At 33.6% G+C, this 27,343-nt stretch overlaps 1 protein-coding gene across 13 annotated transcripts in view; it reads right to left on the minus strand.

The window, feature by feature from the left end:
• SPEF2 (sperm flagellar and cilia associated 2) overlaps positions 1–27,343 on the minus strand; it is a 73,153-nt gene that overhangs the window by 6,805 nt on the left and 39,005 nt on the right. For 6 of the 13 annotated variants that reach the window (XM_088155969.1, XM_088155966.1, XM_088155968.1 and 3 more), the window contains 10 exons: positions 25,098–25,258; positions 24,036–24,210; positions 23,098–23,254; positions 20,972–21,073; positions 19,240–19,378; positions 17,841–18,082; positions 6,128–6,234; positions 4,929–5,111; positions 2,897–2,989; positions 2,112–2,285 (listed from right to left, as the gene is read on the minus strand). In XM_088155969.1, the coding sequence (XP_088012095.1) occupies positions 2,112–2,285; positions 2,897–2,989; positions 4,929–5,111; positions 6,128–6,234; positions 17,841–18,082; positions 19,240–19,378; positions 20,972–21,073; positions 23,098–23,254; positions 24,036–24,210; positions 25,098–25,258 (1,533 nt within the window). Of the gene's footprint in view, positions 1–2,111; positions 2,286–2,896; positions 2,990–4,928; positions 5,112–6,127; positions 6,235–10,691; positions 11,293–17,840; positions 18,083–19,239; positions 19,379–20,971; positions 21,074–23,097; positions 23,255–24,035; positions 24,211–25,097; positions 25,259–27,343 lie in introns of those variants that run through there. The other 7 variants (XM_088155970.1, XM_088155967.1, XM_088155974.1 and 4 more) reach the window with 5 other exon arrangements.

Consider the following 27,343-nt stretch of genomic DNA (forward strand, 5'->3'; position numbering starts at 1 on the left):
AGCTTCTCTTAACAACATGAAGGCTTCAGATGTATTTCTGCAGGCAGATACCAATGAGAAGTCATTACAATTATCAGCACAGAAAAAGAGGCAAATCAGGTGAAGTTCTGTATGTGCCTATGTATGAGCCAGCTACCTAAGGGATAAAACTTCTTAGAGATGAGCTGGATAGATCTTTGTATTTCACTGATGAATGTTGCATTGAAATATTTATTAAATTTCCAGTACCTGGATTGAGAACTGGGATATTTAGGTCACATGTAAACAGACACAGGGAAACAAAGATTTAGGTTCTTAAATTGATGCTGAAAACCAATTTTGATGTCTTCAGGACTCTGTGCATTTAATGGAGCTTGGCTCAAACATGACACAATATCAACGTAGCATTTCCTTTTTGCCCCTTGTATTTGTGGAATAACCTTCATGAGATTCTGCCTCCATTAAAGCCTATAGAGAAAACTCATTCACTTCAGTGGTGTGGATTTTTTTTGCTGTTTTTTTTTCCATATTCAGCATAATCGTTGAAGTGCATAGGCATGGAACACAAGGCACAAAAAGAAAGAAAATATTAAAATGACGTTTTAAAATCAGTCCAGTGATTCTGTGCACTAGCCTTGACAACTATAAAATCAAAGAGAATCCACACAAACAAGATTCGTTTAACATCTAATTCTTGGTTATTCCTAAGTTTCTGAGGGACTCTCCAAGGTGAAGGAGGCACTCAATCAGTCTGAATAATACTGTAGGACATACATCAGACATAGCACAGATTCACAGAGCCAATGCCTTGAGTGAGAAAGCAGGCATGAGGAAATGCTCAGGTTAGATGGGACATCTCTTTTTCCTCAGAGATCTAGTTAATTCTGGGCTGAAGGCAAATGCTCCCCTGCACTTGTGACTCACAGCCTTAAGAAGGTGACACATAGGTGATAATGCCAGTGCTCTTACTTATGTACTACCAAACTTCCAACCAAACAGATCAAACCAAGCCGAAAATGGCAAAGATCAGAACAGGTTGTGTAGCTTTATATCCAAGGAGATGAAAGTTAGAACTTTCCACCAAAATATGGGAAATTAACACCACAATATCTAATTGGGAGCATTCTGTGCTCTCCTTCTTCCCATGAAATGTGGAAAGTCTTAATGCCTTATTGTCTTAGTCTCTCCAGTATACAAAAACTATGTTGTGACAAACAAAACACAGGGAAGTATAATAACTTCTGTCATTTGAAATCATAGAATGCTATTTTTCATCTGTACATGATTACCCTGTGTAGTGGAATGATACCTTTTCTTTTCTGTTTCTAGAGATCTGAATTGTACTTTAAGTCCTGGGAGAGTGTTGGAGTCACTGTGGTTGCGACAGGGCAATGAATCATATTATTATCTTGAGCAGCAACCTCTTCCCAAGGCGTGTACAGATAAATAATTTATGTCTCCAAAAATGACTTTTACTTCAATAAATATAAGTACTCACTAATAAGTAACTGATGCATGCAGTAGACTAGTTTTAAGACTTTAACAATAAAACATACAACTTTAACAATAAAAACATACTGCAGAAATGCTAAGAAATTATGAGTTTCATTTGATGTAACAATGCATTCATCATGGCTGAAAAAATAGTTAAAAAATTATTTTGTATTAAACTAATTATTATTAAACCTTCTGTTTTACAGCTAAACCTAAACACGTGGAAATAGCACAACAAAGATGTGTCTGAATACACCAAAGAAACTTAGTGGAAAATAAAGTAAGACCAGCAATAATACCAGGTCGTGCATCTTGAGATAACATTACTATCAGTCACACTGTAGTCTAATTCCAGGGAACTGACAGCTGGTCAATTAGGCAACAGAATTACTTCCATTCATATGCACAAGGAGTAGTTCATCAGTAAATATCTTAAACTTTCATTATTGGCAAGCAAACTTCCAGACTTTTGAAAGAATCCATCTGAGTATTATTACCAGTGCAATGTTCCCATGAATTCAGTGAGACTACTGGTAAGGACAGGAGCTACCCAGGATAAATAAACATAGAGAAATCTAGTTAATTTATAATTTGAAAGTACTACTACTATTCTCTAGTATTTTCTTGTAATGTTTTACCACACATGGAAGGGAAGCTTCCTTTTTTCTGTGAATATATGTTCCAGCAGCAATGCTAAGTGCTCTGTATACACCTTCAACTGGATCAGAGTGGGAGGCAAAATAAAGCAGCATCTCAATATAGTCCAGCAGAGCAGGGTCTGTTTTGGTATCCGCAAATAAACTGAAGAAAAACTATGAAAGGGCAAAACCAAGCAAATTAGTGTCTATAAGTGGAATTAAATGAAATACAAATCAAGGACTATGGAGAAAAGGATGAAATACAGTAATTACTGCTAAGAGCTACTATACTTAAGAACATGTTGAGACTGTACAAATCAAGGCTGCGATAAATCATAAATGTGTGTTAAGTAATTCAAGGAAGCAGAAACTGAGTTTCTCAGAAAAGGGAGAAATCAATAAAACCTTGTATCATGACAAATATGTTCAAAGTATTTTTTTTTATTCAGGTTATTATTAGCCTCCTCTTTCATGGAAAATTTTATGAGCTCAGATGCAGTGATCATTTGCTTCCCATTCTTTACAAAGCTGGTTGCTGTGTAGCAAAATTAATGTCATTCAACCAAGAACAGGAGTAATTAAGTCTTTTGAGAAGACTATGATTTAGAATACTCAAGGCTTACTCTTGGATTCCTCTCTACATTATTCTGAAGCACCACTTGACCGGGAAAAAACATCAAAAAAATGCAGCACTTATTAAAGAAAAAAGAGACCTAAAACCCTCTGAAATGAGACCTCTTATGTTTAAATAGTGATCTCTTCAAAATACCTATGTTTTCAGTTACCTTTCTGAGGTGTTTTAGCCTTTCTAAAGACACAGGTTCTTCACAGCTTTCTGTCATACTTAGATCTTCGTTTCCATGAAACCATAAGCCAACCTGAGTTTAAAAATAAATAAATAAATAAATAAATAAATAAATAAATAAATTTGTTTATTTTCACATGTTGAAATAAGGTGGTTTTTATACTCTAGCTGTTGAACACATAGGTTACTGAGAGCCTAATTTCTGGACTTAATCAAACTGAATTTGCTATTATTACAGTTTTTTATTAATATACAATGACATGAGAATAATTAAGTAGCTGTTTGTATAATGTAACAAATACTTGAGAAAATCACTTAGGATAGAAGTGAATGTATGCTTTTGAAAAAAGTGAAAATTAACTATGTAGTTGTAAATCTATGCTGCTGAAGAAGATATGATATGCAGTTTCCATGCAAGAACTGGTTTCTTCCTTTTAGGATATCCCCTACAGGTTTTGTCCAGACTTTTAGAAAAAACTTTTAGAAAAACAATTCAGTATAATGAAGGATGGAGGCTTGGCTGTTCCCATGCTTGCCTGCTCCCAACAAGATGCCCTACAGAGCCAGAGCTACAACTGTAAATTAAAAGTGCTCAGAACCAATTCTGTAGAACTAGACTCTAGACACAGGAAGGATCAGCTAGATCTGAATAGACATGAACAAACTTCCTACAGAAAAACTCACTTGTGTGAAACCACACCAGTTTGTACAAACAACATCACAGTAGGGACAACCCAGCACCATTACCTGGAGTTGGGTCCCACCACTGTGTCGTTTACCAATATGGGGGCAGAGAGAGAGGACAGGTGAAGCAGCTCAAATTCCCAGTGGAAGGTTATTAAAATCAGTTGTTTATTGCATATTTACTACCTTGTAACACTGAAGTGATTAAATTAATTGCTCAGTTAATATTATATTTGACACAGGATCCTGTGCTAAAAATGTACATTCTTGGTCTGCATGTCTTGTAACTTTTAGCTTATTCTAAGCTCTTCAGTAAAACTTAAAACAATAGAAAAAATAAATGCACATAGACCTGCATTTTTTGTGTGTTTTCTGGCTTTGCAGAGTTTGTTTCTTAGAATGTCTGTGGTGGGCAGGCACTGGCAGGTGCTCCTGGATGTTTTAAATCCATCAAAGAAATTCTCAAAATGACAGGCCTCTGAACTAACACAGCTTTTATTTCTTTTTCTTTAAAAACCAGTGCTTACAATTACAATAACAGTTCTGTGAAATTTATTCAAAACAGCTGGAAAATTATATTTAATATCACCAAACAATTACAGAAACAAGCAAGACTGGAGTATCTATAGACACCTGTATGTGCACATATATGATACTTAAACCTAGTATAGCCTAAGAGAGTGAAACAGCAAGTATCATTCTAAGTATGATTAAAAGTGCAAAGTAAAAGTAAGTGAAAATTAGCAGAATTTTACTGAAAGAACAAAAATGTATTCATAATACTCCTGAAAAACCTTGCTGAACTGTGTGACAATTCATATAGAAGTTGTCACCAGAAAAACAATCAAAGAATTTTATAATTTTCCATGTATTCAAGGTTTGAAGAATGATCTTAACTTGAGAAAATTAATTATTGGGAAAATCTAGAAACATTTAATTAAAATGCAGCTGATGAGATGAAACTGAAATCCTTATTTTTACTTGGAGCAAATTATATTATTCAGTGTCAAGTAAGTTAATAATCATCAAAGCGCACACAAAATGGTTTCTTTAAAACAGAAGTGATTTTCACTTGAAATTAATTTATGGGAAAGTATGAAAATCAAGTTAAAAGTACGTTTAATTAGCTTGATTTGTGGAACTATGGACAAGATACATATTAGGCCATCAGTTTCCTGAAAACACTTTTCACAAGAAAGCTCCCTCAGATCTAAAGCATTTAAAACGCAAACTGAGTTTCTCAAGGTGAATAAAACAAACAACATATCATTCAATTCAGAGAGTTTAGCAAAATAAAATTTGATTGAAAAAAATAAAATTATTATAACCTGCATATAGTGTTCCTGTGTAACGAAGCCTGATCCAGTGACATCCACAGACTTGAAGCCATGCAGTGTTTTGAGGAGTTGTGTCACAGATGGCACTGGCCAAGGCTGTGCTGCTGCCAGCAAGAATCTGCGCCAGTCAGTAAGTTCTGACTTCACTGTGAATTCAGATGCCAGATTTTCTAACTATAAAACCAAAACAGCAAATATTTTCAGAAATGTACATAAACATAGTCTCTCAGTATCCTAACTATCCTTAGGTATTTTCCTGGACGGGGTGTGCAAGGCTCTGCAGTGAGGTTTCACACTTCTATAAAGGGCAAAACAAAATAGGCCACTGTGTGTCGACGGCCGTGTGCAGTTGGTATCTCTCTAAATAAACACCCTGAGTGCCCAAATAGGCACCTATATATAACTTAGCTTATGCTTTGAGGATATTCTTTTGTTAGTAAGTTCTTGCTTCCACAATAAATTTTAAAGTCTCATTTTAAAATTTAAGAAAAGAAAATTCTATTGTTAAAATAAAGATAGGATTTATAAGCACTAAAAGTTCTCAAAGAATACAGAACATGTGATCCATGCACATTTGGTCTATTAATACACAATATTTGACTGATAGCTTTCCGTGGATAATTAATTTCCTGTGCTGAGATTAGGTTTTTATATAGTCAAGATTACAGATGTGACTAGTTTTCACTAAACTCACTGGAACTGGACCACTCTAGCATTAAAGTGTTTTACACATGCAATTCATCTGTGTGAAGAATATCTGAATAAAGTGGTGGACTCATGTGAAATCCAATCAAAATCTTAATGTGAGTCATAGTTTACTGTCAGAAATAGTTATCAAAATATACTGAAACAAGTTAATAATTTAATTCTATTCTAGGCTTACAAGCAACATCTGAAAGATAAATTAATTCAGTATGGAAGATCTGGAAGTTTTAATGTTTCTAAATCTGAAAACATTGGATGGTGTCTTAAGAACTGATATAATTTGCAAATTGTAAATCAATAAAGTACTGACAAAATGGCAGGTACAGTGACTTCCATGATCCTTCCCTACTGAAACAGAAGAATTTTAAAGAAAAACTGGTAATGTCCTATAATATTGTAATCTTCATTTTATCATACTAAGGGCAACCCTGCATCTTCTACACACACCCATATTCCAGTTCAAGAGAATATAGGGGTTAACTTACATCTGCAAGTGTTAAGTTCTTCCATGCATCAGAAAAGCAATTTATTCCAAGATTCAAATTAACCAAGCCACTAACACTTTCAATAAATACTTTCTTTGGTATAAAACCTAATAAAAAAAATCAATGTAGAAATATGTTTAGCCTTTTAAATAGACTTCTTCTGTTTAAAAAAAAAATCTATTTTCAAATTTTAATGACCATATGAGAACGTTATTTACTTTCCTATTATGCAGCATTGATAATGCTAACATTTTCCCAACCAAACATAAAATCTCCTCATTTAAAATTAATCATATGTGACTTATCTAATAGCAAAATTTAAAATATTTCGCTGCACTGCAATTCTTCTGGTACTTGTCTTGATCTGCATTAAGATCACTAATCCATCCTCACACGGTCTACACTGACAGTTAATGAGCATTCACAGACACCAATCTCATAGAGTTCTGTGCACTGAATACCTACCAACATTTTCTTCCACTCTGCTCTATTTTAACCAATCTTCTCTCTTTTAAGCAAGTGTATGCTAGAGAATGGGGTGAAAAACATGCACTGTCGTCTGTTGAACTCAGAAACAAAATTCAACTGTTTGAAAAGCTTCTCAGAACTCACATGTGGGAGTTAAATATAGTTCCATTAATTTTATATTAAAGAAATCCTATTTAAAAAATCAGTTGAGTGCAGCAAATCCTATTTATTTTTTAGCAGGAATAGATTTGCTTATGAGCAAACTGAAACTTCAAACTTCATGTATGGTATTAAAACACAAAATTATGTATAAAAATTTTAACAGACAGATATGAGTCTTTTCTTTCAGAAATGGACTTTGCTGGGTCAGTTAGATTTCACTGTCTGCAGTAACAACAAAAAAAGTGAAATAAATTTCAAGTTATTTAAATTTTGAGAGATAAAGCTGATTTGATCAGGTTGTGATCAATTCCATAGCATCAAAACAGGAGTTTTCAGATTACCTTTAAAAGCAAACACAATCAGTGAAATACTGGAAAGACTTACTTTTTTCATTTTTCCAGTCAAACTCCTTGTCTATTTGAAAAGGCAAAGCTGTGCACATTCTATGGCCTAAAACACTTTGTTTGAAGGAAAACAGTGAAGTGAAATTTAGATTTATGAAAAAGATATGTGATAGGAATATAAAGAATGTGTTTGAATATTAATTTCATTATGTCATTATTCAAAATCAAGTTGCCAATTAGAATTAGTAGTCTGCCTCCCTCTAGACCTGTTTATCTCCAATCAGGAAAACCAGGATTAATGCCCTCAACAAATCTTAATACGGCAGAGAAATCCTACACATATATAAGCTTGGAGAGAAGAGAACAAAAACAGATTTGGGAAGCTCAGTCTGTTGGGACAGGAGAAAGAAGGAAGGGAGAAACACCTGGACTTGAAGCCTTTGTATCCTCCCACAAATTTCAGCATGAAAGCAAAAGCTGGGGGAAAAAGTACTGTCAGACTGGAATCAGTGTTCTGATGTCACATCTTGGAAGTTTTTGAGTTATCTTCACTGAGAAAGAACTTCTAAAAATTGTGATAAACCATGTACTGCTTCCTGAAGTACCTTGGATTGCTATAATAAAAATTTTAAAGTAAACAGAAATTTGCTTTTTTCGTATAAACTTCAAGCCTCAAGAATCAGATAATTTCCATATAGCCTGCCAATGAAGCCTGCATCACAGGAGCATCATCACTGGGACACTCCATAGAAGATTCAGTAAACTGGGTAACATTTTACTGGTTCATGAGGAAAACAGGCTATGGTCCATGAAGGAGCCAGTAAACAACAAAAAACAACAGGGAAAATTTTTACATCTTTGCAGTCTCAGATTTTCTAGTGCTTTTCCACAAAGAGCCCAGCTAGTAATTTTTATTTTGTTTTTTGCTAAACATTTCCCTTTCCATTTGATCACTGGCAATCTAACTTAGCTGTCACATCATCTTATGTTTTAAACTGTTCAACTCTTACTATGATTTCCCTACATGACAATAAAAGATGTAGTTCCTGTATTTCTTATGAGTTTCTGACTTCCTGAAATGAAATGTAATTTTGATTTTCTTCACAGAATTCTAAAAGGATACTAATATCCTCTTATCACTTCTTGTGAAGCTACATGACTTCAGAAACATACACTGAAAGTATCTGAGGGACAAGGAATTTAAAGAACTTGCATCAAAACTAGTGTCTGAGATGGGATTAAAGGATTGCAATCTAAAACACTACTCACGATTTACATAAACGATACCATTTTTTTAACTATAGAATTGCTGATGTGTGGGGCAATTTCTTTTACTTTACTACCTCCTCCTGAAACATCTGATGAGGGACAATTCCAAACTTGTAGTAGTTCAAAATCTTCAAATGGACTGTGACTTAATTCCTCCTACTGACATAAGCAGGAGGAATGAGGGAGTCTCAGAGAAACAGCGGAAATCCCTCATAAACATGAGGGATGAAATACATTTCTCACTGTGCTTTTAGACATTTTGACTAGACTTAGTGGATTTGGGTATATACTTCAGAGCACAGAAGTGTTTTTGAGTATCTGATTATAAAACCAAACAAGGAGTGACTCATCATTTCAGCTCAAGGGCTGTCAGTGCTTCATAATCACGGAGAGATGCTGAGAAAGGGCAGCTACACAGATAGTACCCAGAAAAAAATACTGGTGTCTGCAAGCAGTGAAAGAAAATAATGTCCTCTAGGAAGGAAAAAGGAAAACAATTCCCAGAATTGTCTTCTTCCACTTAGAGAGACTCATTTGAAAACAGGTATGGTCTTTACAAAATCCTTTCATAAGTACAAAATAAAAGAAATCAAAACTAATAAGTTTTAGTTGAATAATGTAAGAGACTGAATAGCAAATGAAACATTTTTAATTAGAAGGAGTAGCAGGCATCTTGTAAAAAGAATTCATTAAGATTTTGAAAAACTAGAGAGATGGTTCAGTGACTAAGTTTCACCAGAAACAGACCAAAGTACTCTTTGGAAATGGACTGCACAAATTGATACATTTATTACATTGCAGACAAAACAATTCAGGAATAGAATTCAAGCATATTAGAGAACAAGATTAGAATTCAAAGTGAACTTCAAAATTTGGAGATAAAGTCTAGAATAAAAGGACACTATTCAATAAAGAAAAATGTCATGTGCCCCACTGGGCTGATATAGTGGACTGAATAAATGTCCCAAAGGGAATCTTACTGCCAAAGGAAAAATTTCTACAGAAAATCTCTAAGGATTATAGCCGATTACAATATTACAAGAAAGTGCATGGGAAATCATTGGAAATAATATTTTTTTTCCCCGCAGATGTTAAGGCTTCTGCTACAATACAACTTTGGAACCGATACAAGAAGAAGGATGGATGTAAACTAAAGACTGCCCAAAAGAAAGCAGCAAGAATCACCACAGGCTTAGAATATATCTCTTGAGATGTGAGGTTGAAGGACTTATAGTTTCATGGAAGAAATTAAGATTATAAGAAAACACATCCCCGTCCTGCATCATGGAAATTACTTCAGTGTTACAGTACATACAGAACCACCGTTTTTTGGTAATTCTTTCTTATTTTGTTTTCACCTGTTAGACATCCTTAGGACACATTTTCAAACTTTTTCTAATCTCAACATAGTTAAAAATCTCCATTTGAAAACTTTGAGGGAAAGGACCCTCCTGGTATTATGTGATTTAAAAGAAACCCTTAGAATTCACAATTCTAATATAGAACAAGCCACATGTCTAATAAGGTAATCCATGAAGTATAAATATATCCTGCTGCTTATTAGGCAAAGTATATCTAAACCTTTTTATTTTGTCTGAGAATTCAGAAGTTTAGATATTTTTTACAATGCACAGTACTGATCTCTGTTTCTGACCCCTACAGATTAGCCCTCCTGAAGTGGACTAACATACTTTAATGAGGCATTCCTTCAAAACATACTCAATTTCTGACATACTGTTTATACCCAGAAGCAGCATGAACATCTATGCAAAACACCAAAAAGAGACTTTATGCATATATATGTGTGTGTGTGTGTGTGTGTGTGTGTGGTATAGCATAGCACAGTGCAGAGCAGAGCTGAGTAGCACAGTAGGGTGTGAGGCATTTGATATCTTCTGCTCTACTACAGACATTTTATATTGAAAGTACAGAGTTATCTTGATTTAACAGAGCGTTGATTCAAAGGTGAATAACCTCATATTCATTTCTCCCAAATTACCTGTAGTACAACTTCATATGCTGTTGGAGGAACCACGAAGGGTCTTTAATGATTTAATTTTAGCTATCTTTTGATAGAAATAATTGCTTTTTCCTTAATGGCAGAAATATATTCTGCTGGTATGCTTTACCTTTAGAAAGGTGCATTTAGAATATGTAGAATTATGAAAATACATATTCTCTAAACTATACTCATTCTCAGCTCCTAGACTAAAAATCAAGATACAGTATTCTTACTGCAGCCCTTACAAATATTCTTGCAGGGAAATAAAAAGTAGCTCAAGCTATGAAGCATATTAGTCACATCCTGTCTGTAAGAGTACCTGTTATGGGAAGACTGATTTGTGCAATTAATAATCAGGAATGGGAAGAGGATCTGCTCTGCCTCTGTAGGGAAGTCTTCAGAAGGATATGTCTGAGAAAGGTCATGTTAAAGTTTATCTGGTTTGCACATTCCATCAGGGTCTGTACAGGGAGAGCCAGATTTAGTAATAGCATGGTATCTTCTAAAAATATTTTCTACTCTACCCAGTGTTATGGAGTTCATGCTCTTCAACATCTCTTCAGCAGAAGCTGTATCTGGTGAAGCAGAACTGGCAGCTTCCATGCAGGTAGCCCAAGCATGAGCTTCACTACTCTGGTGTGTGTTTATAAATTCAAGTTTGAAGTCATCGGTACCAGAACAAAAATTATGGATATTTTCCCCCAAATCCACATTATGTTTACGACATGGTGCACAAAACATTATTCCCTTTTCATCATCGTATTTTAACCAGGAGTATTTCGTTAGCCATATTTTTGGAAACTGGTGATTCCTCTTTGTTTTCTGATGTTCCATGTCTTTCATCTCTTTCCCTCTGTCACCAACTTCTCTGTTGCTAGAAGAATTAGTCTTGCTTTTAAATTGCTTCAGTGCTCTTATGGCTATAATTTAAAAAGAAACAACTAAATATAAAATAACTTTTATTTTAAAAAGTATCAGCTGCATCTTTTATTTTTTTGTCCATTTTTATCTCACTAATTTAGCACTAGAGTGTGACCTGAAATGAACAGCCATGAAAGAGAACAAGGAAAGCAGATCTACTCCTAAATCATTTGAAGGCTGCCAAGCATTCTTGTAAGAAATAGTCAGTTTGGATTTTGACTATTAGAAGTTTGTCACAGTATGCAACCCGTGAAGTGCAGCAACATCAATGCTATTTTTGAAACAGGGAAGAGCAAAGTTATGAAATGGAATTCAGAATGGTCTTTTAGGCAAAACTTCTCTATAAAATACTGCTAAAGTGACAAACTTATTGCAATGTCCATCATATCTGGCATTAGCAGAAGTGTTAACTTGGAGCAAGTCTGTAAATACATAATCAAAAACCTGACACAGAATGCCTAAGATGCTTACATAGTAGCTGACATGATCTTCTTAAAATGTATTTAGCTGAAAATGATATTATTACTGGTTTTATAACTGTATATGCATTCTTAATGCACTGAGATTATTCCCAACTTTTCTCCAATTGTTCGGAAGATGGTCACCCTTGTGTTTTGTAGGAGCAAATCCCATAAGCTGACATTTTAAAAATTTTATTTCTAGATCCCATTTATCTCCTACTTTTGGCTAGTAATTTAATGATTCTTTTAGTACACCATTACCATAATTTTAGGACTTTGAAAAGAAAGCAATCAAAAAAGCAAGAGAAATTGCATGCAGAATGCAAGCAATAAAATGATAAATTTATTTGTTCACTGGGAAATAACAAAAGTAACACCCTGCAGATGACCTAAAATCTGACTCTCCTTACTTATTGTGATGTGTACGTCAAGAAGCAAAATTAATGAGTACATTAAGCTAATCATAGAGAGAAATGCTATTTCTAGTGCTTTCAAAGGTCTTGAGAAAAAGAGTTTTTGTATTCCATTCCTTTCTATTTTAGAAGGAGGAGCAAATTTTTATATATATATTATACAATTTGTGAGAACTTTTTGTTCTCATTGTCAAAAAATTTGACAGTTTGTTCCATTCTATTCTAAGCACCCTGAAAGGCCATTATATTAATAAAAAACGTTAGGAACATGCAATTTAAATAAATTTACAGTATGAATGGTTCTTGTAAAGAACTTAAAATCCGAGGTAGCAGCTGTGGTTCCACATGGACAGCAAAATGAACTATCTCAGGAGGTTTTTCTGACATGTGCCCAGGTACCATACACAGAATGGAAAAGTGGAAGAAAAATTTTCTTAACACACAAAAAAAACTTCATTAGGTAGATGCAAAACCACAAGGTAAGGTGAAAAAGAGGTGTCGGGCTGGAGAAATGGACGTGAAACTTGAGAAGTAAAAAGGGTGTAAGGGACAAAAACATTTAAACACCTGCATAGTGCCTCCTGCTTCTTTAGGCATACGGAATCCTGTGGAAATTTGCTGATGGTTAGGGAAATAGGGATCAGACCTGTGATCCACTGTTAGGGATAATATTCCCTGTAAGATGGGCCTTCAGTGTTTCCAATGTTTTTTTCAATTCACATGGAGAAACTGGGAATATAGGAAAAGGTGGGACCTGTTGCAGTGGTGCCATGGAAAGAACAGAAGATGCAAAAGGAAGCCAGCTTGTACTACTTAAGAAGCAACTTAGGAAGGAACTTCTTCACATAAAGTTTGTTACCAAATGAAATCAAGAAGAAAACTAATGTGGGAAAAGCTACACTAGGTAGAATTGTTTTTCATTAAAATCCTCTTAAAATGCAGTATCATTCCCCGATACACACAATGACTGGCAAGCCTTTACGTGTTTCAATAAACAGTGCAGAAACTTCAAAAAAATGAAAAAAATTAGTTAGTGAAGATATTAAGATTATGACCACTAGTGAAACTGAAAACAGAAAAAACAAACATTTAAAAAGGAGCATTATGAATGACAGCAGCAAAACTTTACACTATACCCTGTAAACTAGGACTGTGACATTTTAAATGGAACCCGTGACATTTAAATAAAGAGCAATCACTATGCCTCAGTTATAAGGCAGATATACAAAAGAGACCATTTCTTAATGCTACACCAGTCAGTAGAGTATTTTCTATAGGCAATGTTTAAAAATATCTCCATACTTCCATGATGAAGTAGTAAATGTCTATTAAACATTCAGATTATAAATTTACACAGGCAACAAAATATTAAGAGATTGTAAACTTATACTAGAGATGAGAATTATGTTGCCCTTTATTCCCTTATCATCAATTTTTACCAAAACATTTGAACAGATTAATATTTCCTTCTATTTTCACTGAGAAAAATGTTTCCATAGCAATTTCTGACTAGACCTTTGGATAATAAACTCTTGCAAATCACACAACAGACTCTACAGCAATTCTATAAGGATGAAAGAGTGAAATGAACCCTGAGGGCTGTATTATATTCTTTTAACTTTAGGACTCTAAACAGTAGTAATATGGGATACTTCTACGCTTAGAAGAAAAAGCCAGAATTCTCAAAAACATGATACTTTTCATCTAAGTTCTTGATAGACTCATCACTCCCTACAGGTCAACTTCACTGCATACATTTGCATAATTTATTCACTAATTATTACTGATCCTGCTCTATGTCCAATTTTCATTAAATAGCAGAAATTGGGATTTTAAACTTAGAAGCACTGAGAATTAAGGCACTTTTATTGCTGTGCAGATGTAGTGAGGGGTGAGGTCCTCTGTCATGCTGACTGAAATCTTAAAATTTTTTATATATATATATCTATGTGCGTGTGTGTATATATATACACACATATATGTATATATTCAAATGCACAGAAACATATACAAACATGTTAAAAATGTTCCACAAATTTCTGAAATTAAACAATATACATAACTTAGTAAGAGACATAACAGGAGGTGTAAATTAAGGTATTGGTAGAATTACTGAGTTTTCACCTAGAAAGAGTTTTTAAAAAACCATATTGAAGATAAATAGTCTTTAAAAAATATAAGTTAGAGATGATGAAACTATTCCTATGCTCTCCTATGGACTTCAATGTCTATTAGTATCAAAGTCAGGTAATTACTATTCTTCAACTGTTTCTACAAAAGTGCTTGGGGAAAGAAAGCATTATCTGGGGTAATCATATAATTCTGACTCAATAAATATTCCATTGAAAAGGTAACATTTCAGCTGAACTACATGCACATTTTAAAATAACTGTCCTCTCCAAATCTACCAACACAGTAAAATTCAACTCACAACTTCACATTTGAAAACAAACAGCAATGCAATATGGCTATTGGTCGTCCTTTATCTTTACATCTTAGCAGACTATTTGATAGCTTTATACATAAGTATTTTAAACATTTATTTGGTTATTGAATATAGAATTTTTTAAAACTTGACTGGTGTCTCACTATCTAATTATAGAATCATATCTGTAATTAAACTGGAATGGCTCATAAAGATCATGCCTGTGAAAAAGAAAAAAATTTAAAATGCTCTTGTGTGATTCAGTCATAAGACGGAGAACAAATCTGGGAAAGAATCTACTTTGATCTGCTTGGTAATGCAAAACCATACTGAAATTGCATTCTCTGAAACAGCTTTAGAAGAAAATGGAGACATTCCATATGTGTGCTAATTGAAATGACAAGAGATGTGGTTATAGAAGACCATAGTGCTGAAGGGAATCAAAGTGGATGAGCTTTAATAGATATTTTAATTTTGTTGATAAGAAAAGCATGCATTCAAAAAGACTGGAAGAGAGAAAATAAAAAAGGTGAACGTTATTAGCTCAATTTAAGACTTGTCACAGCTCTTCCTGTGAAAAACACACCCAAGGTAATATATTAGAGCACTGTTAAAAATTTGATCAAAAAGTTAGAGAAATTAATAAGTGCAGACTCATCTTGACTTTGCGCAATAGCACTTGGGATAATAATAATAAAAAATTTCTTTCTCAAATGAAAGACTGTCAGTAGGTAGGAAGGCCCAGCACAGGCTGGTTTTTTTGTCCATTGTTGCTTAGAATGGAGAATAATGTGCTTCCATGGAGAGCCAAGCATGCAGGACAGCACAAAGTTGTCTGTGAAGAATCGGCAGTTCTTTAAAACTTTAGATTCCTAGGAAACACAAAACTGGTTCATAAGAATTCTTCCATTAATATCAAACAGTTTTAAAGTATACTGTCACTCCCACTTTCAGCTTTAATTTTGGCAATATGTTAAATATATCTTGAAAAGACTTCCTTTTTACATTTACCAAATATCTTGTGAAAAATCTGTTTACATGTTAATTTATTCTAATATAATCACCCCTCTTTTGTTATTCTTTGCTTGTATTTCTAAGTACAAATATGCTTTATGCAATCTCCATGATGCTTTAGAAAAGCCTAATTTCCAACTTTCAGAACAACTTTAGGAAATTTATTTTTCAATACTACTTGTATTGTACTACAAGGAGATCGGTAGATTTATTCTATTTAGACTTGCCCAATAGCCTATGCCCCATGAGCTTTTTTTATGTGGATTTCCACTATGAATGCTGAGAGATAGGCTGGGGTGGGTAAGAATAAGAAAAAAAAAAGATGTTTGGCAGCAAATATAGATCTATTTGGAGGTTCTCCAAGGTAGGGGTTTGTTTGTTACTTTGATGCTGTTCAACAATCTCACTGCCACTGTGCTGGGTGCTTTAGTGTTTTTCCCTGTTTAGTCCAGTGAGAGACAAACTACTGAGATGACCATTCTATAGAGCAAGGGGAGACAGAAGGCTATAAAAAGTTTTCCTGATGTTTTAGAAGAGAAAGGAGTCTATAGCGAAATGAAGTCTTTGCCTTAGGAAACCTAGAATGTGATTTATGCTGTCTTAAAATGTGTAAGAGACTGGGAAGAAGTATTTTAAAGATGACTTGCACAGCTTCTGCAAGCATCCTAATTAAGCTATCCAAAGAAGGTTAGTATCTGAACTTAATAGTCACCAAATAGAAAATAAATACATGGGGTATGAGACCTTATTTTAAACAATAATTCTTTCCCATTGTCTCAGAGAACAAGCAACAGCATTATTTTACTGTGTCAAGACTGCTAAGGCAAGAAATTTCCTTTTTCACATAGTCATGCAAGTCATGTCAGGTCATTTTAGTGAATATAATACTATCAAAAGGGAACTTTTGTAGAATGATAAAGACTTCAGCTATTTTCTTGCTAATTATTACAAATTAATAAAGAAAATGGTTGTTCTGTCCTAAATATGTCAAAAATATTAAAGTTTGTAATAGACAAAATTTTTTAGTTTTAGTATTTTAGCCATGAATGATCTAAAACCAAAAAAAACCTTTTAAGTGGAAGTAACAATCAAACTGGTATCTGTGTTTCATTTCTATGGCACTGTAAATGATTATAAACACAGAGATTTTTAGGTTCATATGGTATTATATATGCAATACTATCTGCAGAATAGGTCTCAACAGAAGATTTTGAAATGCTTACACACACATCTACACTCCCACATTAGAGAAAAGATGCATCTCTCTAAGGGAAAACTGTAAGTATCTTTCTGCCTGAAATGGTTTGATATACAAAATGAAATTGGAACTGGTTTATAAATATACATGAAAACAATTTCCCAATAAAGAATTAAACTCAACTTCATTGTGCCTTTGTGGCCTTATTACACTGGAAGAGTTAGATCTTGAATTGTAAGCACTTGTTTACACATCGTATTTCACAATCTTAGTGGCAATAATACTAAAATTATAATTATAATATGGAACACTGGTAATGAAACACTCTGCAAATACGAGTGTAACTATTTTCTGTCTCAGTTTAAAACTGCCTTACCTAAATTACTTTGTAACATTTATACAGTCTCAGGAACTTATTGCAAGTTTTTTTTAGGCATCCTAAGCCTTAACTTCCCATAATTAAAGGGTAGATATACAACAAATGCATGTTTAAAGGTAAAAAAAGATACATATCTGAGCTAATGCTTGCAAATCACCCAAACAATATGCACAAATTGACTTGAAGAATATAATAGTTAGCATTTATAACAGACCCTATATAATAGTTCCATGAAAATACTGATAATTTTAAAATTGTGTTTTAAAATAATATAGCTTGAGTTCACTGAGCTGTCAATTAGTAAACAATTTTAAAACTTGTATATTTAAGCAAAGCAAGCATGATACACACTGTACTGAAAACCTGTTACAGAGACACCTGTTAGAAAAATACTAAACATTGGTCTTGACAAAAAAAAAAAACAAAGGAAAGCCATTAAAAACTTTCAAGTGATCTGTTATTTCTCATTTTCAATACACCCCACTATGACTTTGCTTTTCTATGTAGCAGGATCTTCAACTGTAGTACCATCTTTAACAATACAGACAACTTATGCTATCTTTAACAATATAGATAACTAACTAAGCTCCCAATTACTCTAGATTTTAAGTAGGTAAACAACAGTTCTTTGAGAGTTAAGAGGAAAATAATTCTCACCTTTAGGTGCCAGCTGTAGAAACTGCTTATGAAGTGTAGTAAGTTGTGAAATGGTTAGAGTACTACTTCCAGAGGTTTCTATGCGTTGAAATTCTGGTGGAGGTACAGGGTCAGGAACAGGGTCAGGAACCATTTTTACATCTCTATTGATGAAGAATTCTGTTCCTTCTAAAGTCATTTCATATTGGATTTTGCTAGAACTCTCAATATGATGTCGTGCAACTTCTACCAGTTTTTCAACACTGAAAGTGCAAATTCAGAAACTCATGAGTATAACAATGTAGCTTTAAATTTTAATGTGCTTGTGCTTTTAAAGCTTTTCTAAAGTAAGAATATCAAACTCTCTGTGTTAATTCTGTAACTACCAAAATCATTATGAAGTCTACTCCTCCTCTGGCAACAAGAAATCTTTTGACTGTAGTCAGAAATTCATATGAAGTCAGACCTAAGATACAGAAGAGATGCGATGGAAAACCATGAAAGCAATTTCTAGAGAGGTGTATGATCTCCTCTTTCAACTGCAATTAATACACTTATACAGGGAAAAACATCAGCTGTCTATAATGTCAAACATAGGTTTGGCTTGGAGTATCAGGTCAAAGGATATGATATTCTGTAAATAATGTGTCTTTGTTAGCACCTCTTGGGAGAGCAAAAAAAACTGGCTAAAAGGAAGATGCTTTGCCTCTTTGAGCTATTGCAAGTTGAAAGCCTTCACATCCTCCATTTATACCTCTCTTCTTGGTCATACCCTGATGTGGATCAAGCAGCACTGTCTCAGGTATGATTCAAAAGTTAGTACAGGCCAGAAATCCTTTGCAAAGGGCAAAGTCTCTCCTTTCCTTTAGAGAGGAAAAGCCCTTTAATGATTCAGACATTAGTCATTCTATGCCAGATAATCTAATGTGCTATAGTGATCACAAGTACATTTTATTTACTAGGACAGAAAAATTGTGAAGGAGAACTCTTTTTTTAATGGTCCTTGAAATAATTTTGAGAAATATAATATGGAGTGATAAGAACAATAGGTGCAATTTTCCAGTGCATGTAAAAAATAGGAAAGAAAATAAATCCCACACTCAAAGTGACAGAAGGTACTGAAATGATACAGATTTCTACTGAATAGAATAACTGATTGTCTGCTCACTAATCTGCTAAACCTATAGTTAAGAAAAATAGCATACCATGATAATTACCTTTACAGCTATAAGCAGAACATTTTAATCAGCCAAGAAATGAATTATTAGTATTCAGGTTTCTAAGATAAAACTAAGTAAAATTATTATTTTTGACTTTTTTTTTTCCAAATTACCTCTGTCTCCAGAAACAACTATATTTACTAGGATAGTCTAGATTTAAAAAAGGAAAAAAAGTCCTATTTAAAATTGATACACGTTACCTTGATTTTTCCTCCAAGAAGGTGGATCCAAGCCACATTTCCATATCTTTATAAGCCTCTTCTGCTTTAAATTTTAGATCCTCGAGAAATGCTAAAGCTTTTTCTTTTATAAGTTCTAGCCGAGATTTTGTGGCTGTCTCTGTTTAAATGGTAAAGTCATAATGAATAATATTTATAAAATGTGAGGCGTGTTCTCAGTCTAAGCACCTAAAGTTCAGCATAATTAACTGTTTTTAGCTAAAAGTACCTTAGAGGAAACTTGCTGCCTGGCTAGTCACCTTTCTGTAGTACAGTTAAGCCTGCTGTATTTGTGGCTTCTCTACATGCTCTTTCAGCAGCTGCTATCAGTATGTTACAGAGGTAAATGCATGACAGTTTTTGTCTCCCTGTGTTTTCAGAGGTAGGTACAGAGGTAGACAACTGATAAAACTGCTCCCTTAACATTAGCAGAATTAAAGGCAAGGTACATTGATGCAACAGAGAAATTAAATATGAAATCAGTGTTAAAAACTTAGCAACTGTACAGAACCAGTGCCTTTGCTAGACTCTATGTATCTGTATAATGAAAACTACAAGTTTCCAAAAGGTAACTGGATAACAAAGCTGCAAGCAAAACCATGATTCTCAAATACCAGCTATGTGCCTGTGCAAATAGGAAACAGAGCTCAACATGTTCAGCATTCCTCAGTTTCTTGGCTTTTTTTCTTAAATACAGGATGAAAATGAAGCAATGTAATGAAAAAAATACGTTCATGAATCACTAAAATTCATGCAATAAGGATCTTCAAAGTTATTACTATTCTTCTCATTACCCCAGAATCTTAGAATTATTCTTGAACTGCTTTTGTATTAAACCATATTGAAAGATGTAGGTGAAAAAGTATTTGGTCTGACTAGATCTAAAGAAACCTTATGAGTCTGTGGTTTGTTATTTGCTCTCTATCTTTCATAATAAAATGCTATGCAATCGTTTGCCCATCAAAGAGGTACCATATGATGATGGGCTTGCCAACTGTTGCCAAACAGAAACAATAAAAGCTGGGTTCTATCTTCCCTTTAATGACAAAACAGTCTTTCTTCTGGTCTAAACCTATTTTAAATTCTCAAAACAATTTCAATTTAGGACTTCCTTTCTTCAGACATCTACTTTGGCCGAAATGAACCATTTTGTTTGAAAGTTACTGGGTAAGACAGACAAAGAGAGAGAATGACTGAACAATATGTAGGTTTTGGAAGAATCTGTCCATAAAGCAGTTTAGAAGAACTAACAAAATCTGTGTCCTGCTGGTTGAATCCCAAGTTGCTTGCAGAGGATGGAATCAGAGAAAAACATCAATGAAATGTGCAATTGCCAACAAATTCTTTCCCAGAACAAAACATTTCAAATACTGAATCCAATTAAATTGAATATTGAAGTGTGAGTAACAACTTATCCAAAACCTTCTCTCTCAGGATGAATATTTTCTTAGTCATGACAAATTAAATTAGATTAAATGAAACAGAAGACAAAAGGAATGAAAATCATATTACCACCTTCAGTATATTTACCGCAGAATGATTGATGATTGCCACATTAAAAAATATTTCCTTGTTTCTCCAGACACGACTGTCTCTCCTTTTTCTTTCTTATCCATCCATTTTGCCTACTGTCTCTGGTCAGTATTGAGTAGCATACTAATAAAATTAGGAATAACAATCAACTACCAATATAAGTAACCAAATAGTAACATACCCTCATGTTTCAAGGCACTGAAATATTCTTGCTTTATTTTAAGTGCTAGTTCTTGCTTCCTTATTTCTTCTGGGTCTATAGGAGCTGGAGTGGCTTTTGCTCCTGCAGGAAAACAGACCTCTCAGTCTTTGGACTTTACTTGTAAATTTGTGTATCATGAAAAATTACATTTTCCAGCTTACTTAATGTGACCATTTATGAGCATGCATAGGTGGATACTCAGCTGACAAATATGTTTTACTTCTGCAAGTCATGCTCAGGTTAACACTGCATAAAAATACCCCAGCATATATAACTGTATCAAAGTTGGTTTACAACATCCTAAAATGTATTTCTGAATGGAAAATCATGACTGAATAAGTGTGCCTCTAGTTTGATCCTAGATGGTCAGAATGTCCTCTTTGACTCTAGTATGTACCAATTTATCACAATCAGAACATAAATAAATTTCTTTTGAATAATACTTGTTTCTTCTGGAATTAATTCAAGTTTAACAAACTAGAGTAAAAATGTTATTGTAGTAGTTACCATCAAAGCAGTGAAAATAACTATGCTATTAAAAAAATAGAAAGACATGTTATTTCACGCCTTTTCAAATCTAAATTTCCACCTTGTTTTGATGTATTTATCTATAAACAGATATTGTAAAAAGTATTTTATAATGTTTTTAGAGACTGCGTGGATTTCTGTAGCCATGTGACTTTTACTAAAATCTACTTAGTATAGACATTTGACTGTTACTGAAAAACATTAAAATATTTGTAATTGCTTTACCCTAGAAGACCAGGTGAAGATGTTACAGAAAAAATATAATGATATTTGCATGATACATTAGCTCAACATAAAACAAATCGTTAACTTTAGAAGCAATAAAATTACATGTGTTAAGTTGTATCACTCTGTTACCGGCCCATAGCTCTGTCCTAGGGAGTTCTCCTGTTACAAGAACACTACAGTAACACTGTATTTGAAAGGAAATAAAAGTCAATACTTCAATTACAAATCCATCAATTCATACTTCATCTTCTACTAGGAAGAATGCACAGCTTTTCATCTACAGTTCTGGTTCTGTGATTTCAGATAATTTTGTACCAGGTCTGAACAAAAATTTTTTTCCAAGAAGCAATCCACAAACTCCAAACTAGCCACTTCGCATGCAACAGCTGCTGAGTTTTATCACAAAATTTTTCTAGAAGTCCAAAAATCTGCTACTCTCTTGGCCAAATGAGATGCTAAACTAAGCCTAAGGGTCCCTAGGGCTCAGAACTAGCTAAGTATTCACAAGGCTATGCTTTTCTTCACTCTGTATGGACAGAAATAACCAGAGAGAGAGAGAGAGAGAACTGAGCACAGTGCAAATGAAACTTCTGTCAAAGAAAAAAATTCAATTGTGTTATGCACAATAACTCTGCAGTTAGAGCTAGTATATATATATAGTACCCAAATGTCAGGCTACCCTACATCCAAAGGGCATGAACCTCTCTCTTGCTATGCAGAATGCCTTGACAAAAGACACAAGTTTAGGCTGCAGGCCTCGCTTCCTAATGAAGTTATGACATATTGCAGACAAAAGGCGAATGTTACATAAACTACCTGGAAATAGTTGTGAGAAAAAGTATAAACAGGCTTGTATGCCACAATCCCTTCCAGCAGACTGCCAGTTTTTCTCTCTTTCAAATAAATTTTGTATTTTCACCTGGTGGGACAGGTTCTTGCCAGGCCTATGTGCCTACATGAGGTAGGTCTACCTCAGTCTGCTCTTTTTTAGGACTTCAGCTGTCAAGTAGGGAGAATTTAATATAATTTTTTTTAACTTGACAAACTAGGTTTAACTGTTCCATTCCAATACAGAACACGAAGAAAAAATAATATTTACTTTCAATTTAGAATATTTATTTCTACATATAATGACTACACATGATTATATAAATAAATGCAATTGCCATTCAAAAGCCTTTCCCCTCCTTTATCACTACCAGCTTTTCACATAGACATCACATTTGACATTTTAAAAAGATAAATTAAATCCAAATTAAATGTCACAGAATATTAATTTCTGTATTATTCATATATTTACAATTCAGTATTTTCAAGCACTGCTAAAACAAAGCCTGCATTTTAAATACCTTTTTTTTTTGGTGATTTGGCAGATGCCTTTTGGGCACCTTTGGTGTCTTTCCCAGCCGCTTTGCCTGGTTGTTTCTGTGAAGCCTTCAAAGGTTTCTGGTTTAGCTGATGTTCTTTTTCTTCCTCCATTTCTCTAAACTCTATTTCAGCTGTTACCTTGACACCACAGTCACACATAGTACAGTACATAGTATCAGCTCTGTGCAACTACTGTTTCAAATAGCTTATACTTGCTGAAAGTACTTGATGAGAAGCAGACAGATTAAAAAACGTAAAGGAGATATTTTAACCAATTGGTTACATTTTGATTATTTATCAAAAATAAAATACTGCAGCAAAAATGCAAGACAGAGACATATTAATTCCTGCAGTCATTGCCTGTGCTTGAGGAAAACGTTACAAAAGCAAGAATCAACAGCACACAAAGCAAGCCTAGAGTTACATGGTAAGGGGGCAGAAATTAATTTATTTTAAATTATCAAAGAGAAAAAAAATCTAACCTAGAAACCAACCATTTGAAAAGCTCATCTAATTTACTTTTAGCTATATAGAAAAAAGAATGTAACCACCGGGTCTGAATTTATGAAACGTTTGAGCAAACACTGCATCACAGGATTAAACTTGACCATCTTCTCACACTTCTACTAAGGGTAAGATAAGAGTTTATCATGGAAGAAGATATACAGAGGCAACATTTGAAATATTTCTCAGTAATGGAATGAAAGGCTCAGTTAAAAATATGGAGGTGTTGAAAACACAGACTCCAACATTTTCCTCACAGAATTATAAACACATTCAACAGAAATATCAGTGGTGGAGCAAGACATATGAAACTGAGATGCACAGTGCAAAGATGATGTGTGTAGTCTGCCTACTGAATGGGGGTGGCTTTGACTATACAATCCAGAAATCTTTAAGTAAGTAAAACATTCCATACCATATCTGATACTGCTGTTACTGCCGTTTGCCAAGTATCAATAATAAGATTTTCATCATTCCTGCCAGCAGTTACTTCATTTTCAGAATTCTTATCCTTAAGACTCTCCTGCCGACTTCTGTTTTCTGACTCGGTATTATCTCGTGAAGGCACTTTCCAAGAAACAAGAGGAACCCTCAAAAATAAAATGTAAGGAATAATTTACATACTGCTTTATAAAAAGTGTTAATGTCTACACTGGAGAATACACTGAAAGAATGAAAATGCTATTTTCAAAAACTGCAATAGCAAAAAATATGGAGGAACTTTCCTTGTGACCAATAATGATGAGGTGTGTGTATGGCAAGAAAACTGTCCAGTTTAAGTGTAATACCTAAAAAATAGTAACAGATTGATAAAACTAAATCAAATGACTGTGAGATCTGCTGATGAATTTCACATGTGCTATACATAGTTTCATTACTCAGATAATTTCTAAATTCACTCTAATTTAGTTCAAAAATCACATGTTATTACTGATGGCATTTTTTATATTGTGAAAGTGTCAGGTGTTATCCCTCATCTTTTAATATGGCATACAGTTTGGTGCATCTGTGCATGTTGCTTTGATTTAAATCTGTTATTACATAAATATTAATTATATTTACATTTACATAAAATTTATAACATTTAATTTTATTTATTGGCATGAATTTTAAACCTACCAAAGTTCCACAGCAATACTTTACCTTACATATGTGAGGACTGTGCTGTAAACTATCAGCAAAATAAAGGAAAGAAGGAAGCATTTCTATAACAGTAGATTTCCTCCTGAGGCAGCTTTAAAAATGTTTTGCAATTCAGCGATGCATTGGTGAATATGATACAAATAAATAAGCAAAAATGATGGATAAATGTAACCTCTAAATGATTTGAGATTCATCATTTGACTATAATCCATGGTAAAAAAAATCTTATTTTTCCATTCTTTGAAATATACACATATATAATTCCATATACTCCAAAAATCTATCAATACATTCTATTTGTTCATATTTTTATAATTTTACACTGCATTTCTACCTTTTTGATTCATCTTGATGTTCCTTCTGCTCTTTATTAATAATATCTAACAATGGGATTCTAGCAAAATCTTGAGTGTCTTCTGTTAGGTTTTTTCCTTCCATTGCCCTGTAATAGTCATCAAGAAGTCTCTTTGTATCTTGGAAACGATCCAGTTCAGCCTCAAGAAGAAAGGACAAAGAGATTGCAATTCAACATACCACAGAACAAATTTTTGTTATCACATGTTAACAGAAGCAATTCTAAATCTTAAGAGTTTGAGGGAGAGCAAGAAACACAGTCATTTTTCTTTTAAAATTTATTGCATACTGATTGCATACTTCTAATTGCATCTATAATGTATTCACACTGTCATTTCCAGGCAGTATTAAGAATCGTAATTGTTAAAATAGGAAAAGCCATTTATAATAAATACAATGTTCAATGCATTAACTATAATTACAATATATTTTGATGCATACATATTTCCTAGTAGCAAGTATACTAGTGCTGACAAATTACATAGATCATCTTGTTCAGAAGAAATAAATTCTTAAAAGCATAAAATAAAAAGCATAATGTGATGGAGAAAATTTTAAAAGTCATCGTTTTTCTGGACCTAAGTAATCAACAGACTTTGAACACCTAAGTGTCATGAAGATCTTTTTGTGTGAATCCTCTCAGAAGAAATCAAGTAAGATTCAAGAAACATTTAACACCTGTCATGTTTTGATTTATTGACACAGCATGGTGTTAGTTTCTAACTGACAAAACAGTACTAAATATTCATGGGAAAATGCACAAAACCACATTCACAAAACAAAGGATAAAACCTTGTGGTGTAAACCAGCATTTATCCATAAGTTAAGGAGGAAATATCTTCGAGTACAACTGTGTACATAGAAAGAAGGAATGAAATCTGATAAACGGCATTTATACAAATCTATGTGTTTACACAGTTACAGAGCCACCTGGGGAATATATGTAACTTCCAACAGAAAAACCCACAAATGGAGAAGTGAATAACAAAGAAGCCTATTTTTGGTTCCTTCTAAAAAGAATAGTCATTACATAAAGTTACAGTTATTATATTTTGTCCTATAGTTTTAGGATTAGTAATTGATTTATTTGGGGAAATATGTACTAAGTAAAGCAGGAAGTAATGTCTTCTATTAAATTTTCCTTTATCAAAACAAAAACTTACATATGGTTAATATGTGTTAGTAATTTTAAAGAGTTATTGTGCATATCCACACCAGACAGATCAAATTAGATTCATACTTAATCTCCTCTGTACTCCATCATACATGCCCATGAAATTCTGTTAGAACTAGGATCACAAAGATATCACTGAATATAAAAGAAGAATAATAAAATATTTAAGCTCTGTATTATAACTTTGTCTCCTTTATGCATATAATTCAAGATGGATTTTTTAAATATTCAGGTCTATAAATACCCTAGTTACAGGACCAATTAGGTTCAGATAGTCAGCAGTAATTTGATATTTTGAGTGGCTCAAAGTCTTTATTTAGGGCATTATGTAGAGTCTTTGAAAACAAAGTCAAGAATTTCCTTACTATAGCACTGAGTATTTCATAAACTTTTCTTAAATTACCACAATACTCAGATGAGATAAGAGAGTGGTTCCCTTTTTTATTAAACATCTAAAACAGCACAGAGAATTTAAAGTGTTGAAAGCCCACCCTAAACTGCTTAGGCTTAGCTTTTTCAGCTAAATTAGCATCACAAGGAATGTGTTTGAAACACTGTTTTCATTGTCTACTTTAAATTCACCAAAACTTTCACAGAATGGTCACTTCAGTTTGCAGCAAAGCCTGTCTAACCTAGTCTAGTCTAGAATACTCCAATCCAGTTCTAAACTAAATTTATGGATCTAGAACGGCAATAACAGGGAAATCTTACTTTACTGCAGGACTTAATGGACTCTTAAAAACTTCAAAGTTACGTATTTGAAAGCTGGGTCATATTTGAGCAACAGCAGCAAATGACATCTCAATCTCAAAACAGAACTTGATTTTTTGGGTTTCTTTTTGTAGGTCAGCAGATAAAATTTCAAGCTACATCAGTGAAATTACAAGTGAAATAAATTTAGATATGGGAAATACTATAACATCAAGCAGTGAATGATGTTCATGAATTATTCATGAATAATTGATGAATTAAAAGGAGATGTCAATATGATCACAGAAGAATAAAGAGTTGCAGCATTTCTGCAACAAAACTCAAGATGATTCATTGGAGTT

This window comes from Sturnus vulgaris, chromosome Z (genome assembly GCF_052056855.1).
Source record: "Sturnus vulgaris isolate bStuVul1 chromosome Z, bStuVul1.hap1, whole genome shotgun sequence".
Lineage (NCBI taxonomy): Eukaryota > Metazoa > Chordata > Aves > Passeriformes > Sturnidae > Sturnus > Sturnus vulgaris.